Below are 17,342 nucleotides of genomic sequence, written 5' to 3' on the forward strand. Positions count from 1 at the left end.
GGGGCTGCAGTAAGTTCATAAAACTTCCTCACACTTTTCCCCTGCTCCAGTTTGGGGTCTCTCTGTGGGATGGAGTTCTTCAGGACAGACCTGCTCCTGCCTGTGCCTTCCATGGGATGTGCTTCCTTCAGGACCTACTGTGGTCTTGGAGGTACAGGAGTAAAAATAATTCAGAATATAAACATCTAATAACACCCATTGGATATGGCAGTGGTGCCCCTGGGAGTTCTTGGGAGTAGAGGAACACCAGCAAGATTCTGGAGAAGTATTTTACATGTGGTTATAGATATTTATTCTTGAAATAAATGCTATGCAGTATATGGATATTGCAGTAATAATTTTCATGCTGTGTAATTTTATCTCTTCCAGGGAGTATGACTTCTGCAACGTCACCTATCATTTTGAAATGGGACCCCAAAAGTTTGGAAATCAGGACTCTCACAGTAGAGAGGCTGTTGGAGCCACTTGTTACCCAGGCAAGTGTCTTTGGTTTGTTTTGTTTCTTCCTTCAGCCTGATGCTGTATTTACTCTCTTTACATAATTATCTTAATAGTATTTGATAATAAAAACATGAGCAGTTTTTGTTCGTGATCTCTGTTGGAAAGCTCTGCTCAAACATGTTTAGAGACTCTTGTTCTAAATAATTTATAATCTCAAAATGTGAGCAGGAATACAGTAGCAACAACTATTTACTTATGTCTGCCTTATAAAGCAATTTAGGAACTTAACAAACAGTCTGAGATAGGGATCTGACTGAGACAGGCTTCTGGTTTGTTATTTCACCATGAAAGACAGGTTCAAAATGAAAACAAACCAAAACCAACCATCCAAATTACAGAACCTATTAAAACCTGTTTTATTCTGTCCTGCTGTCCCTAGCAGTGTTTGTAGAGGCCTGGTGCCTTTCGTTTCTGAGTTGCTATTAATAAGGGAAAGCTGCTTCTTTAATTCCCCCAAAATGATGTCTCTCTATGGTTCCTCTGCTCTTTCAGTGAGTCTCTTTCCAAGGAAATGACATCTGGTTGTCTTTCTTTGCTTTTGAAAAAAAAAAAAAAAAGTTATTTCTCTACAAATTATTCTGGACATGAAAGTCTCTCTACCTGTGTACATGACTTTACAGACTCAAGGCAGAGTTTTTGTTCTTTAATTCCACATGGTGATAACAGGGTGATTAACTCCCATTATAAACCCTGGTAATTATGAAAGACAAACTAAAATCCTGAATTCAGGATGAATTCAGGAAAATGAATTAATTGAATTTAATGAATTTTGAAAATGAGGTTGCCAATTCTCTGTTGTTGTGGTATGATCAGCATCAGCAAGTGAAGCTGCTGTGCACCAAACTGTTGTGAAACCCAAGTGAGTGTGTCCTCTGTGAGGAATTTCCTTTTCTCCTTTTGCTTTGTTTTCCACTGCTTTACCCAGAGAAGAGAAAACATCAGCCCAGAAGTACCATTGCCGCTTCACAGTTTCACCAGGTGCTGGGTTAACTGTAGGCTCAGCTACACCTTTTCTTTGATAGCACACTTGAGCAAATGCAAATCAAGAAATTACAAGCTTAGCTACAGGACTTGGATTTCTTCAATGATGAAAACTCATGTTCCCAAGATTGTATTTTGATGGGCAACAATGTGTTTCTATTTTAGCAGCGTGTCAAGGAGACTGGGGAAAATAAAATGCTGTCAAGAGAGGGTAGAGAAATGTTAGGCTATTGTTTTATTCAACTTGTATGAATATTTCCATTCTGATTTCTTTTTTTCATAGGATTCTAGATAATATGAATAAATAAATAAAGTAAAACCTCCTTTTTGAACATGTGATTTGATTTCTTGTATTAGGGAAATAAAAAGATTTGCTTATTTCCCTTCACTTTGATTCCAGTGGAATATGTTTGACTAAAACCTGTTTTATGAGCTACACAAATGCAATCACAAAAGCTCCAAGTGATGAAAAATGTGTTACCTTCAGATTGCCTTTATCTGTTGCAGTTCTAGCTGAGGCTGTTCAGCTGCTCTTTCTGTTCTTTCTCAGATAAGTTAATGATCATCCCAGTTTTAAAGACTTTTTGGTTTTTTTTCTCTGCCTGAAATAGCATTCGCAGTCTGCTCAGGTCAGGAATAATCTCTGGTTTACCTCTGCCTGTGCAGTGGCAGCCTCCACAAGATGCTACATGCAAAGACTGGGATCTCCTTAAAAAGGTTCAAAGCAGTTTCCTTCCTGAGAGAGAGAACATCTAATTTGAAACTTTTGCTTGGCAAATAAATAAATAGATAAATGTATAGGTATTTAATCCCATTCAGTTTGAGCTCTGAAGGCCACTTGTGGATTCAAATGAGCTGCTTAACAAGATCTTAGAGATGGGAAGTTCTTCCATGAGTCATTGAAACAGGTCACTGGATGGAAGAGAGAGATTTAATGGCCACAAAATGCAGCAGGACTTTCACAAAAAGTTCCTGAGCAGCCTTTGCAGGCAGTCCTACTTCCATGGAGTAATTCAGGTTGGAAAATCCCTCCAAGATCACCGAGTCCAACCTGTGCCCAGTCCCCACCTTGTCACCAGCCCAGAGCACTGAGTGCCACATCCAGCTATTCCTTGGACACCTCCAGGGGATGGGGACTCCAGACCTCCCTGGCCAGCTCCAATGCCTGACCACCCTTTCAGAGAAGAAATTCCTCCTGATTTCCAACCTGAGCCTCCCCTGGCACAGCTGGAGGCCGTGTCCTCTCATTTTCTTGCTGGTTGTCTGGGGGAAGAGGCCAATCCCCACCTTGGCACAACCTCCTTTTGGGAAGTTGTAGAGAAATTCTGACCAGCAGTTTGGAGCAGATTAAATCCTGAGTCCCCTACAGCCAAAATTTGCCTGATCCTGTGATTTCCAGCACCAGCAGGACAAATTCATGTTTTATTTTGGCATTTGCATTTGAATAATCAGAATCCCTCTTGTTCTCCATGCTGTGTATGAATTTGGACAATGCTGGAAAAACTGGAAATTGTTGTATGCAAGTTTTACATTTTTAGGAAGGTTTTAACTGCAATTATGTGATGTTTCATGTATAGCTGAAAAAAATGACTTTTGGAGGTTATCCATAAGGAGTCAGGGGATGTTTTTTTATTGCTGGTGGTTTTGAGTGCTAATTAAATATGAATATGATTGCAATATGTATATGTTAAGAAAAGAAATAATTGCCAACTATAAACCACCAACATCCATGCAATTTTTTTTTTGAGAAACAAAAAATAATCATGTATGTGCAAATAGATGAAAAGATGAAGGAGCTGTGTCAAGGTTTTGAAGATGAGAAGATGAGATTTTCTCTGTGGCTAAGGTTTAAATTTTCTAATATCAATCTGTGGTTCTTTTCATTGGAATTTTAAATATTCAGCCTATGTGGCTGTTTTACAACTGTGCCTTTATTACCAGAACCATGCAGCAGTTGTGCCTTTTAGGATCTTTACATTTCTGGACTGTTGCTTATTATTCCAGAGTTTTAACAACAGCACAAATAATGGTGAGTGTTCCTGTTGCAGATTGTTTGTGACTGATTCTGTTTTCCTTCAGTGTGACACACTTTTGTCCTTCTAGATTTGCTGTGGAGAGACAGTTCTGATTGCAGTGCATGTTTTGTGGGTTTTTCCAATAAATTAAAGATGCCAGTTACAGCATTTTAAAGGAAGCAATAATCATAAGGCAGACAAAAATAATTGATTAATGATTTTGCATTTTTAAAAATAATAGCATCGCTCTGTAAAATTAATTGCCTATACCTATGAAATAAATAAATAGTTGGATAAAATTACAAATAGTTTGGTGTTGTTTATGAAGAAGAACATAATAATCATGCTTGATGTTATTATTCATGGACTTAGGACTAATCCAATCCCTTGTACTCTGTGTTTGGAAAAAGGGCAAATTTCTGTATTCCATAAATATATAAACATAACTGTATTCCCAACAATTCCCATTAATTGGATATCACTTATATTTGGTGAACTTCGGTTTTATTGCATTTGAACCCTAAATCTGGTGTGCTCTTTTCCATGAGAAAGACATTATTTATTAATCTTGTCAGCTGCATTTGAACCACAGCTTTACTTTTATAGGGTTGGTCTTTACATATTTCAGAAAAGTTGGGGAGAAGGTGGGTAATGGAGCACTTCATGCCTGATACCTGTTGCACTTGTTCTAGTAATTGCACTCAGTAAATTCTCCAGCAGTTTCTTTATTTGCTAGCTGGATTCAGCTGAATTTGCCTTCAAGACAGACCTAAGGGAAAATAAATTATAAAGGTTTATTTTTTGATAATTCATGCTCAATTCAATTGTATAATAAGGTTAATATTAGGTCAGTATTATGATTTTTTTTTTTTTTTACGTGAACAGGACTATTCTCCCAGTAGTGAAGCTAATTCTTGTGTAGGCTCTTTCTGTCAGAACAATCCCAAATCTGTGCTGTTTCTGGGGATGTGGGAGGTTGGACTGTGCATGGATTAGGTGACGGAAGTCAAATCATATCACAAAAGGAATATGGAACTTTTCTCTCTGAAACTGCACATCAAGTTATTATCTTGAATAGGAAGAGAATCCTCCTTTCTCTCTCCAGCATTATAGTAGTGTACAATTGTTTAAGTTGAGAAAACCCTCTGAGATCATCAAGTCCAACTGTTCCCCAGCACTGCCAAGGCCACCACTGACCCATGTCCCCAAGTGCCATGTCGACACAGTTTTTAAGTCATGCCTGGGATGGGGATTCCATCACTGCCCTGGGCAGCCTGTTCTGGTGCTTGACCACCCTTCCAGTGAAGAAATATTTCTTGGTATCCAATCTAAACCTCCTGTGGCACAACTTGTGTTGTTTGCTCTTGTCCTAAGTCTCTACTATATATTGCTTCAAATAATTCCTGAACTGAGCACTGCCAGCTGCTTTTTTACTTCAGGATGGTTTTTTCCAACCATTAGAGAGGCATCTGCTGCATCCTGGCCATCCCTGTTTCTTGTTTGCCATTGTTTCAGTAACATTTGTGCCTCTGTGCCAGCTCTAGTTGGGATCCTCTCAGCGTGGAGACTTTTTGTTTTGTCTAGGAGAACCTTTAGCTAAATTTTGTCTTTTCTATTTTTACTGTCTCATGCTTGAAAGCTGCAGGGTATTTTTGATATACAGTGTCCTGTAAGGTCTGGACCTTGTCAGTCTGTGCCTCCCATTTTACTCACTGTTCAGAGGTGTTTATGGGTGTGTTTGTACTTTGGATTTTGTGCATGTGCAGGTTGGCATTTTCAGGGGGGAGAACGAGGACTCAGAGAGATTTAGGTCTCATCCATTACTCCCATGTTCTGCTTTTATGGAATGATGGTTCTTAACTCAGAGCAATGCAAATGTGATGGCTGCTTTTTCTCCCCTCCTGCTGCACAAACCAACGTGGAAAGATGGTGAGAAAATTTGTCACTGGTGTATCGTAGCTGGAAATGCAGATTGTGCTGGGAGCATCTTGGGTGTGCAATAAGCTGTGACTGAAAAAGCTTGTGGCTAAAATGAACTTGCTCTTATTTGCAATTCTTTGTATGAAATGCTGGATTTTCCATGCATTGGATAACTCCTCAATTTTCTTCATCATTAGGCAATTATTAGCAGCTCGGGGTTACCAGAAAATGTTTTTGTCTTTATTGTGATATGGACAATATATTTTTCTTTGTAGAATGGTTTGGTTGGAAGGGACTAAAAGATCACCTTGTTCTGTGGGGACACCTTCCACTATCCCAAGTTGCTCTGAGCCCTGTCCAGCCTGGCTGACTCTTTCCTGTAAGTGTAGGGAAGAATTAGTGTGAGCAGCTCCATCGCTGGAGCCCAGGGAGGTCTCTGGTCCTGTCTCCATCCTGTATCCTGAAATAATATCTTTGGAACTTGTCTAGACAGCTTTCTAGCCCACTTCTACTCCTGCAGATGGTTTTCTGGCAGCTTTCATGGAAGGCATTTCAGAAAATGTTCTTGCCTGGGATTTCCAAACTAATTAAGAAGATCAGTCTAATTATTGAAGTGTTCTCTTTCTGCTTGTGTCCTTGAAGATGCATGGAGAGGTCTAGTGAAACAGGGATGAGTCTTTTTCATGTCCCCAAATCCACAACTTAGCAGGTTCTTAACAATCCTGTTGATTTAATTTGGGTCATCACTGTAGAAGGGGAACATCTAAAGGTTTTGAGGGAAAAGTGGCTTTGGTTGCATTTTTAGATGATTTTCCCCAGTTTGCTTGAAAATCAGTTCTATGTTTTGGGGTTTTTTTGAAAACATCTTGTGAACTGCCTGTCAATTCCAAAGTTTCTCAGGGTTAACAATATATGAGCAAATTACATTAGTTTTCTTTTAGGTTAAAAATGTTGATTTAAGCAAGATAGATATATCACCTTCTGTTTTTAAAGATGGTTCCATAATTGAAAGGCAGTGGCATTGATATAAAATCAGAAATGGATTTTCATTCTGGCTGATAAGGAAATCCTTGTTGATAACATGAAATTTCATTTACTCAAAGTGTTTGACACATTTTTTTTCCCAGTGGTTGAATTAAAGACTCCAGAATTACTGCAGCAGATATAAGTGCTAATGTAATTTATATAACTGGAATGGTTCTAAGTCTAGGATATTTTTCTCATACAAATCCGGTGCTTTAACAGGAGGGCAACTGAAAAAAAAAAAGTTTTTATTATCACTAAATGTGAATCAAATGTATTAAAATAAAGACTTTTAGTCACATACTGTATGAGCAGGGTCATGGTATGGTTTGTTAAGCAGCAACTTCAAAATAGATTTTCAAATATCCAACTGAATGTGAGCTCATCATAACATGCTAAAATGATCCTTAAGTGCATCAGCTGCTGGGTGTAAAGTAAATTTTATTTAACCATTGTTATTGTTGTAACATAGTATTTGTTAATGAGATTATTATTGGAAGGATTTCCCCTTCTCAAAAGAGCTGTTGACAAATTGGAATGAGATGAGAGAAGAATTATGTGAATTATTGCAGTTTTGTCTTGTAATGGAAGCCTAAAGACTTTGGATGCATTTCATCTATGCAAGGCTTATCAATTAAAAAGAAATTGTCTTAAATTTGCTGCCAGTATGGATTTTGAGACTATTTCTGGTAGCACAGTGCAAAAAATAGTTTATGATTCTAATCTAAACTAAACTAGAATATGGGATTTACACCCTGAAAATAGAACGTACAAAACTAAACACCCTCATCAGGGATTTTGGAGTAGGATTTGCAGGACAAGCAGTAACTTAGTAAGTTAAGAGGTATTATGATCTTTAACCAGTTGTATGTTTGTGTATCAGCAAGAGGTTGTCTTGCTGTGAAGGTTTTTTATTAATCCTACAAAATCCTCTCCCTTGAAAACAAAGTGATAAGTGAATATAAACTATAAATGAAGGGAAAATTACATACAAGCTGGAATACTACTCCTAGAAAGATGAGAAAATCAGTACTACCTGAATATTTGACGAGGAATTGGAAATATTTTTGAAGTGTGGCACTTACGAGGCATTTTAAATCCTGGGGTCAGTTTGAGTCCCTCATGGCAGGAGAGACTTTGAGGGGCTGGAGAGAGCCCAGGGAAGGGAGCAGAGCTGGGGAAGGGGCTGGAGCCCCAGGAGGGGCTGAGGGAGCTGGGCAGGGGCTCAGCCTGGAGCAAAGGAGGCTCAGGGGGGCCCTTGTGGCTCTGCACAGCTCCTGCCAGGAGGGGACAGCCGGGGGCGTCCCAGGGAACAGGGACAGGAGGAGAGGGAGGGCCAGGGGAGGTCTAGATTGCATGTTGGGAAAATTTCTTCATGGAAAGGGTTGTGAAGGGAGTGGAGTCACCATCTCTGGAAGTGGTCAGCAAACGTGGATGTGGCACTTGAGGGTGTGGTTTAGTTGTCCTCAGTTAATGGTTGGACTTGTTGGTCTTAAAGGTCTTTTCCAACCTTAATAACTCTGTGAGATGCCTTAGGTCCACCAGGAGTCATAAAACTGGGAAAATAATTACTGGAAGAACAAAGCCCTGCAGTAAGGGGTCTTCTCTCTTTCTGAAAGAGGGAGGGAGCAGGGTTGCTTTTTTTCTGTCATCAACCAGCTTTGCCAGGGAAAAGAGAAACTAGAACAGTGCCTCTGTGATTAAATATATATGTTTCTAATGACTTTGGGAGCAATTGGGATATTGAAGTTTGCAATCCATCTTAGCTTCATTCTTCAGTGATCTGAAAATCTTACTCACTTTCTTCATTTTCATTAACTTCATTAGCTGTGTGTTTCATCAGCCTGCAAAAGTTAGAACGGCTAGAAAATAATCCTAATTACAAAAATAATACCCTAATTACAAGATTTTGCTTTGAGGTGTTAATTAACCTAATTCTAATGATCCATGTTCTGAGAAGCAGTGGCAGTTTCTGTTCCATTGCCCTTCAGTATGTATTTCTAAACACTGACTGATTTATTTGCAGTTCAAAGGACTCAGGGCAGGAGTACATGGATTTTTTGGGCTTGATTTCTGTTTCTTTCCTTTGTTAATTTCTTTGGAATATTGATTCCATTGGGTGTGCAACTTCTAGTGGATCCAAGTAGAGCTTTTGGTAATTTTGACTGTTTTATGAAATTAATTTTTTTTTTGGTAACTTGGGAGATCTGAGTTTTTGGTATATTTTAAAGATGACCTTGATTTTCAGCTGGAGAGATTTAGATGCAGTTTTGCCTTAAGAAAATAGTGTAATTGTGCCTTAAGCACATGGTGTAGATTATCATATTCCTTTTCCTGTTTGGTAAATTCATTTTCAGTATCTTTTCTCACAAGCTCATCAGTAGTTGGTGTTCTTGAATATTATGTGTCTGAGCAGCAAATTCTCAGATTGGGAAGAAATACATTCTTCTACTTTTCTCTTTCAATGGGATGATTAATATTTTCCACTTTATATATTGGAGTTTCTCTTTTATTTAGTCTATTTCTCTGTACTCCTGTAGTGCTTTGGTCCTCATTGATGAAACTTCAAACCTTTTACTAATTTATAATGAGGGTATTAAGGATATATAACTCTTGCTTAGCTTATTCAACACAGATTAATTCAATATTCTGCAGATGACCTTTGATGAATACACAAGGAATATTTCTCTGCTCAGTAGAAATTTTCCTTTTTGTAGATATCCATTTTTTAAAATAAGTCTTTCTAATATCCTAAATGAAGTCAGTGCTAGAATTTTCATTCTCATTCAGTTTCATGGGTCAGTGTGGAACAAAGGACTATCTGCACAAATTTTCTCTCTTTCTTCATGAATAAAAGGGTGTTTATCAAAAAAAAAAAAAAAAACCAAAACCATAGTCATAACAAAGTAACCTTGACATTTAATGTGTGTATTGTTCTTTATAAACCTGTTTTAAAGATGAAAATAGACAAAATTGAGTATATGTAACATTTTAAACGAATTAATTTTCACTTAAGAATTTTTACTTTAGCTTAATTTTCACTTAAGAAACTGGTAGTGTGGAAGAGGATCAACCAAAATATTGGGTTTGCATGGTAGGGAGGGGACTACAGGGTGTAAGAGCCTGAATGAGGGATGCAGGACTCCAGGCAGCTCTCCAAAATGCAGTTTATTCCATCCCGGAGGTCACAGCAGTGCAGGGTGGTGGGTGACAGAGCTGTGCCCACAGCTGTCAGCTCCAGCTGCAGGCAGGCCTGCAGACCCTGAGTTTAGGTTACAGTGCATTATAGACTTTTCTTTGCTGAGCATCTCAATACAGCAGAACCAATCTATCCCTTAACTTTTACCTATAGCCCATCATAACTGCTGTCATTACCATTTTCATGTTACTGTTCTCCAGTCACTAAAGTCAGTACATTACAGTTTAAGCCAGAAGTTGTTTTTTCAGTTTTCTTGCAGTGGAATATTCTGAGACCTTTTTTTACTTGCAACATTTGCTGACTTGTTTGCCTGTGCTCTCTTCCTGCTTGGTAAAAACATCTTCTTGTTTGGGGTGGGTTTATCCTTTGTTCTAAGCCATAAAAACCCCTTCTAACCAACACACCCTTTGCCTCCTTGGTTATCCAGTCAGACTGGCTCAACAATTCTTTTCTTCTCTATCAAAACTTTCTTCCATCTCTATTCCTTCTTCAGGTTCTACATTCAAAAATCTTTCTGCCAAGCACACATATCTGTGAGACTTTTTTGTCAAATTTTCATCCTTCCCAGCAACATGGTTCAGAAGCTGCTGGAAGCTTCCCCACTCTTGGAGCCAATTCCAGCCAGCTCCAGGCTGGACTCACCACTGGACAAAGCTGACACCTTTGCACTTTCTTGCTCTAAATCCTTATCTCCTTGTACAAATAATAATCTGTAAGTTTTCAGAGGAGGGTTTTAAGAAACGAGATTTGCAACAGGAATTAATTTTTCTGATTCATCTTGCTCCCTAGTAATGACAATGTATTGTATCTACTTATGCTAATAATAAATGCTTCCACTGGAAGGTGTTCATGTAAAAACATAATGAACCCAGTGTGCTGAATGGCTTCTGAACGTGGAGTTGTTTCCAGGGAAGATGTATTAATGTATTCAACTTTTTCCCAGGGAATTACACACATCTACACCCTTAGTGTGGAGTGATTAAGCTTTTACTACTCTGCTTGAAATACTTTAATTGCCAGGTAGTTTTATACTTTCCTGACAAGGATGGAAAAAAATTGAAGGAAATGCATGCATAGGAGGCATAACATCTATATCTATTATAATATCTATATCTATAGATATTAAAATAGATATAAATAGATATCTGTCTTCTTTTTTTCTTTCTTGTCTGTCTTCTCAGTACATGTTCTTTAAATCTGCTTCATTCCTATGTTCCACCTCAGAAGATCTTTATGAATGCTTCCATAGCCTGTAATATTTATATTTTTTATTTCTTTTTAGGCCTAGGGACTCAGTGTTTTCATAAATGTGGACTGTGATGTTGTTGATTTGGTGGATGAACAAAGTTTGTGGTGGTGTTTTTACCCTTCATGGAACAGTAAATGGTTTTTATTTGAGCAGTTCCTGTCTGACACAACTGAAATACTTGCTAGAGTAGCTGGAAACATGCAGGTGTTGTTGTCCTTGTTCTAATGCTGACTGTGATCAGTGAGTTAATTTTATAATGGTCCATGCCCTGTAAAATAAACATTTCTTTGTGAGCCACTGATACGATGATTAAATCCACTGGCAAAGAGATATCTTCATTTTGGAGTTTGTGAATTCAGCAGCATTCCAGCTCATATGTTCAGGATGTATCAGGGTCACATCATTTAGTTCCAGCCAGAAATCACTGCCACTTTACACATGACCCTTCTCATCCACAGAATATTTTTAATGGTGTTGCTGCAACTCTCAGGAGCTCCTGAAATTCAATTTAATTGACTTAATGCAGAGGACTCTCAGAACTTTGGGCCTGCAAGCCAAAGCTTAGAATTAAACACAAGATTTGATGCAAGACCTTGGAAAAGGCTTCCAAACTTAGGTGCTGGAAGCAAGAATGTAGATTTATAGTTCAAAGCAGAGACAAGCTAATTAAAAGAAAGTTTAGAGTTTAAGATATAAAAAAAATAAAATAGCTACAAAAGTAAACAAAGAGATTAGAATGCAGTACTGTAAATTTGTGTGCCACAACATGATTAGCTAAAAAAGCTTACGCTGTGCCATAAGTCCATAAGACAAAATATTTAAAGATTAAATAAAAAACATAAATATCCTTGTTAGCAGTGTTTTATTAGTCAGTAAATCCTTAAAAAGTCATGTAACTAAAACAATGTGAGCCGAACTCACCCTTCCTACCTATGTACAAATTAAGAAAAAGAACTGCATCATCAAAACCAACTCAGAAGTCCCATCTCAAATTCCTTCCAAAATTCCCACGAGTGAATTATCACAACTGTGCTTGTGTTTGAGCAGAGAAGAAGAAAGTGCAGGCTGTGAGCTGCATCTGTCCCCTTCTCTGAGAGGCAGACAGCTTTGAAGACAGAAGTTTCTGCTTCCTTGCTGGTTTGCTTGGCCAATAAGAAGAAATTAGGAACATTATTTTCTGTTTTTATCTTTTGGTTGGTACCTGGTTGCTGGAGATTTCAGTCTCTTTGTAAGGGGCTTTCCTGTGTTTCCACCTTGGTTGTCTGTCAGGTTTTGTTTTACCCTCTCAAAGGGTGCGAGTCCATCTCTTTACTTACATTTTAGTTTTTTTGAATATTGTGTACAAAGTAGCATTAGTTTTTCATTAAATAAAAGGTGGGGAGGATGCTTTTTGACCCTGATAAAAATTTCAGCAGTTGTACTGGTCTTTGGGGGGTTTGGTCTCTTTTAAAAACACATTTTCTTCAAGCAGTAGACAAGCTGCAAGGGTGGAGATGATCATTGTAATCATCATCCTAGAGCTTCTTCAGGTGTTTAAATTTTACTGAACAAAAGTTACTAAGCACTTTGAAACTGAAGTCTGAAATTTTGAGCTGAGTGTAGCAGATCACTGCATAACATTTTATACATCTTTAATTAGAGGTTAGTAATGCCTTTGTTCTGCACACTTCTCAGCCTTTTTCACTGAACTGAAAGTGTCCAAGAGTAAAATTGATATAATCAAATTACAAAATTGTGTTCTTTTTTCAAGTGATTGGCCCTGCAGTTTTCTCAGTAGGCATTAGAGTCTGTGAAGGATTCTGGCTGTGGGGTTTGTGCTTTGGTTTTTTTGTATTTTTTTTTTGGTTTTTTTGGGGGGGGTTTGTGGTTGTTTTGGTTGTTTGATTTCAGTACTTTTATTTATTTTCTTTGTTTTGTGACTGTTTTGGTTTTGCAACCAGCACCAGCCCTGGATGAACCAGCAAACATGTTAAACATCCATAGATCTTTTTATTTTCTATCTCTCATGGAAATGAGATGGAAAACCTGGAATGTCAGTTTGTATTGAGCTGTGGGAGTTTTGTGTATAATCAAATAGTGGCTTTATACATAATTTTGTCAGCAGAGAAATTAGAAACCAATTTTGTCAAAACCTAAGAATGAATGAAGATGTTTATGAGCTTTCCTTTTCATTACCAGTGATGCTGCTAAAGCTGATTTGCCCTGAAGTGGAATAAATCCTTCCAAAGTCTTGTGCAACCTTTCCTACAAGACTTCTGGAACAGGGAACCCAAAGGATCTTGAAGTTTCTGGAACATCCTCATCCTCCTGGCTCCCCTCCAGCCCTTTGCTCTCACCAATGACTTGGGTTTGTCCCCAGGCCCCCTCCTGTTCCAAAACACCTATAAAACTTAGGAATTGTCAAGAAAGTGCAATTAAATAGTTTTGAACTGGAAAGAAAACGACTGAAAATATTAAAGGTCTCGTTCTTTATGGAATTTTGTGAAGGAAAGCAGTTTTGGAACACTGGAGGGTGAGGGTGTTGGAAGTTCAGTTTCAGATTTTAGCTTCCTGTGGTACTTTATGAAGGATTGTCTTACTGCTCCCATTTGACCATTTTTGTCTATTCTTTCAAATACCTCCCTTGGCCAAAATAAAAAAATTCCAGTTATTAGATCATCAATCTAGGTCCTGTGATAATTTCTTCTCTTGGTTTTTTTTTTTTTCCCCTCCTCATTCTTCCTGAATATAAGACCTGGGTCCTCTTAAATTCTTTTCAGAATTTTTGCTTTAAAAAAGAAATGAAAAGTCACTGCAGTTTCAACCCAGAGGTGGTTGTGCCTTTCTTCAGGCCACACTCTGTGGTGGTCCTTGATTTTCTCTGCCAATCTCTTTAAGTAGGTCCTCGCTTTTACAGTTGTTGTGTCAGTGCTCCTTAAGGCTCCCATGGTAACATCTGCTTCCAGGTTTTTCTTTCCCCTTGACTCTGACACAGCTTTTGAATTTGTGTGTTTTTATTACAGGAAAGGGCAGGAATCAGCAGGGTTGCGTTTATGAGTTTAGAATTACCTGTTGTAGAGAAAATCGTTTCAGGTTAACAGCCTGTTGGGTCTGGATTCATTGGCTGCTTGCATATCGAGTTTCATGAGGCTTGTTTCAAGAAGTCTGCCTTGGAAAATCACTCATGTTGCAATTGTTCTGCAGAGCTGGCAGTCTGAGCTGCAGGTTTAGTTGCAAATTTCACATTGAATTGCTGGCAGATACAAAGGTAATGCACGCTGTGGATGAGTCAACTCAGTGGCTGCGAGTCAGGAGCTCTTCTAATGTGTCTGGTACTGATGTGGCCATCAGAATGCTGAGCCTTCAAAGGAAGGTATAAAATCGAGTGCAATATATCATTTTTTATATCCCTTTTCTCCATCTCACTGCCCAGAACTGCACAGAACATTTTCCTATTGATTTCCTTGCACGAGGCAGCGCTGGGGTGGGGCTGTGGGGCTGTCACTGTGCGCTCTGTGAGGTGATGGATTTGTCACCACAGCTCCTGAGCGCTCTGCAAGGAGCTCACTGAGCCAGAAAATGAGTGTGTGCAATCAGCATCTCATTTCACAGAAGTCCAGCAGGGAAGCCTGTGCTGGGTTCCAGAATTTCCATTTCTGTAGGGTGGAACTATCAAAAACTTAATTGTGGCATCAAAATGTGCCTTTTGCTGGAGCCATTAAGGGGCACTTTTGTCCACAGAGAATAAGTGGGAAACTTGATATTCATAAAGCCTTTATTAACATTTGTAATTTCATTTTATACTCCTGCACAACTCATTTTTGCTTTTCATGAGATTTTTATGATGTTGCTTATCCTTGTAAATGTATTTATTGCAGACTTACTTTAGTAAATCTTGTACAGGTTACTGAAGAACTTTACATAAAAAACATCATCTGAGGCTTTTTTATTGTGTTTTATTCTGGTTTGACACATTTTCTTTTGAAGTAACTAAATCTCTGTATTTCAGATGTTTCTGAGACTTAGCCCAGATTTAGGTTTAATAGATTTTGGATTTAGTTAAGATTCTGTTTCAATACAAGGTGCATATATTAAAAAAAAAAATAGCATTTTGCATTACATTTTCCATATTGATCAGGTCCACACATCCTGTTGACCCTATTGATCCAATCTGATTAACCACCTTAGACCTGAATGCTCAATTATTTTATGGCAAGATTCACACATTACTCAAATATTTTTCCTTTTATAGGAGGTGTTTTAGAGGAGGGTGATCCATCCACACACACACCCAAAAATAAAAAAGGTGGGAATGATGAAGGGAAAAAAAAAGTTTTACTGAATCAGATTGTTTGATGCTGCTTCTAAATAAATTTGGAAAATATGTTTTGAATATTTTTCCCCCATGCAAGACTTTTGATTATATTGTATCCCCCAGCAAAGTTAATATTCAAAAATTGCTTCTGCTTGGAGATGAGATGCAAATGATGGTTCACTGTTCATCAGGCATTTCTGTTTGCTGTGTCCTATTTATCCATTTAGCACACACCTTTATTTTTGGAAGCCATTGCACACAGGGAAGCAGAAGGCAGCTGTTCCCATGGGAGGACAGGGAGCCACTCAGCCCTTCTGCAGCTGGAGGGATGGGAACTGGGTGCACTGGGGAGCAAAGGATGGAAATCTGGGAAATCACAGCCCTTCAAGGGCTGCAATGCTCATGGAATGAGTGCTCACAGAACAGCCTTGTCTGACTTAGTGTGAGCATTCCATCCAAAACAAAGAAACTGCTTGCAGACTTTTCCTCCCTAGGTAAATTTTTATGACAACGACGCTGTCCCTGAGTCTCTTAGCAGATGTGTATAAAAGATCAGCAAAATCTAGTCATGATGAGAACCTGACCTGCCTTTGCCTTGCTTCTGAAGTGGCTGATTGGAATAAAACATTGCTGGATGAGACAGCTGAGCAGTTGTCTAACTTGATGAAAGAAGAAAAATAACAAAAAACTCAAGTATTTGGAGAGCGCCGCAGGCAATTGGAAAGTTTTGGAGCTCAGAAGAGAGATTGTTGTTTTGTGACACTTGTTTGAGGTGCTGTGGTACTGCAGGGATGATACACCAGTGTGCTTTGAAAGAAGATGTCTGTAAAACATTAGTGTTTGCTCCACAGGTTTTTGTTAGTGTTTGTTTTTTTTTCCTGGCATGGTTGTCCTGCAGTAAGACACAATAAAAATACATTTCTTTTTACCCAAACTTTATCTGCTCATCCAAAATAGGAGTATTTGTAAATATAACTAAAATGGGAAGGTTTGCAGGCATAATGTTGTTATTTTTGGCAAGGTAGGGCCCAGAGAAGCTGTGGCTGCCCCTGGATCCCTGGCAGTGCCCGAGGCTGGGCTGGACTTGGAGCACCCTGGGCTAGTGGAGGGTGTCCCTGCCATGGCAGGGGGTGGAACTGGGATGTTCTGCTGGGTCCCTTCCAACTCAAACCATTCTGTGATTCTCTGATTCTTGAGTTCTACAAATGCTGCTGATTTAAGATGTGCATTACTCAAAGCAATGATTGTTTTTATAGTCAGACAGAGGAGAGTGAAATTATGATTAAAAAAAAAAAACATGGATGAAAAACTGAGATGTTGGGAAAAGGTCCTGTGAGCTTTTGACTTGCTCCTGCTCATTGTTCATTTGAGATTTCTGAAGGAGAGAGGTGTGGAAATCACTTGGGCATGTTTTGGAGAAGGCTCAAGGTGGAATGAAAAGCCAAAGCAGCCAATGCCACCTTGGGCAGTCTCTTCTCCCTCTGGTGCCTTCCTGAGCTGCACCTCTGCCATGCAGGGGATGGGGACACTGAGTCTGCTCAGCAAACAGGCTGCAGAACGCTGGCAAAAAAAACCACTTTTGAGTGATACTGGTCTGGAAATGGTGAAACCACTGTTGATGAGCTTCTTCACAAAAATGTAGTGTAATATCAACAGCCAGAGTGTGAAAATGGAGCAAGAGGGGAGATATAATTTCATGCAAATCCATAAATACTTGAAAGCAGAGTATTAGTAGCAAATTGTCTCAACTCTAATATTCTCTACTTATTTGTTTATGAGCTGAGAGGAATTAAATTTTTTACTTTCTCATCCTTCCAAGTTTGTGCTGTGAGAAGCACTGTGGCATTTATAACGTGGTATGTTATAATTCTGTTGCATGACTCTGGGATTTACTGGTTCATTTTTATTCACTTGATTTATGAAAACAGTTGAATCTCCTGCTAATTTTACTGCAAGTACTTGTTTAGTGCTAAGGACATACTTAAGTGTTGTGCTGGATATAGGTTTTCCTTGAAATTCCTCCTTGCTAAGAGCTGGAACTTTAAGTCCTCTGTTTCTTTTTAGCTGTTGCTTGTTATGAAGAGGTGGCAGTTATAAGAAAAAAGAAAAAAAAGAAAAATGAAACAAACAAACAAACAAAAACCCCAAAAACCACACAAA

At 38.6% G+C, this 17,342-nt stretch overlaps 1 protein-coding gene across 3 annotated transcripts in view; it reads left to right on the plus strand.

Annotated features, from left to right (window-relative positions):
* Positions 1-369: 369 nt before the first annotated feature.
* The window catches only part of CTNNA2 (catenin alpha 2), a gene marked incomplete at both ends in the record, with an annotated part of 408,624 nt that continues 391,651 nt past the window's right edge, over positions 370-17,342 (plus strand). For 2 of the 3 annotated variants that reach the window (XM_084204872.1, XM_084204873.1), the window contains one exon: positions 375-476. In XM_084204872.1, coding sequence (XP_084060998.1) covers positions 375-476 — 102 coding nt within the window. Of the gene's footprint in view, positions 477-17,342 lie in introns of all 3 variants that reach the window. The other variant, XM_084204871.1, reaches the window with a different exon arrangement.

This window comes from Fringilla coelebs (genome assembly GCF_963513975.1).
Source record: "Fringilla coelebs genome assembly, chromosome: 4".
Classification (NCBI taxonomy): Eukaryota; Metazoa; Chordata; class Aves; order Passeriformes; family Fringillidae; genus Fringilla; species Fringilla coelebs.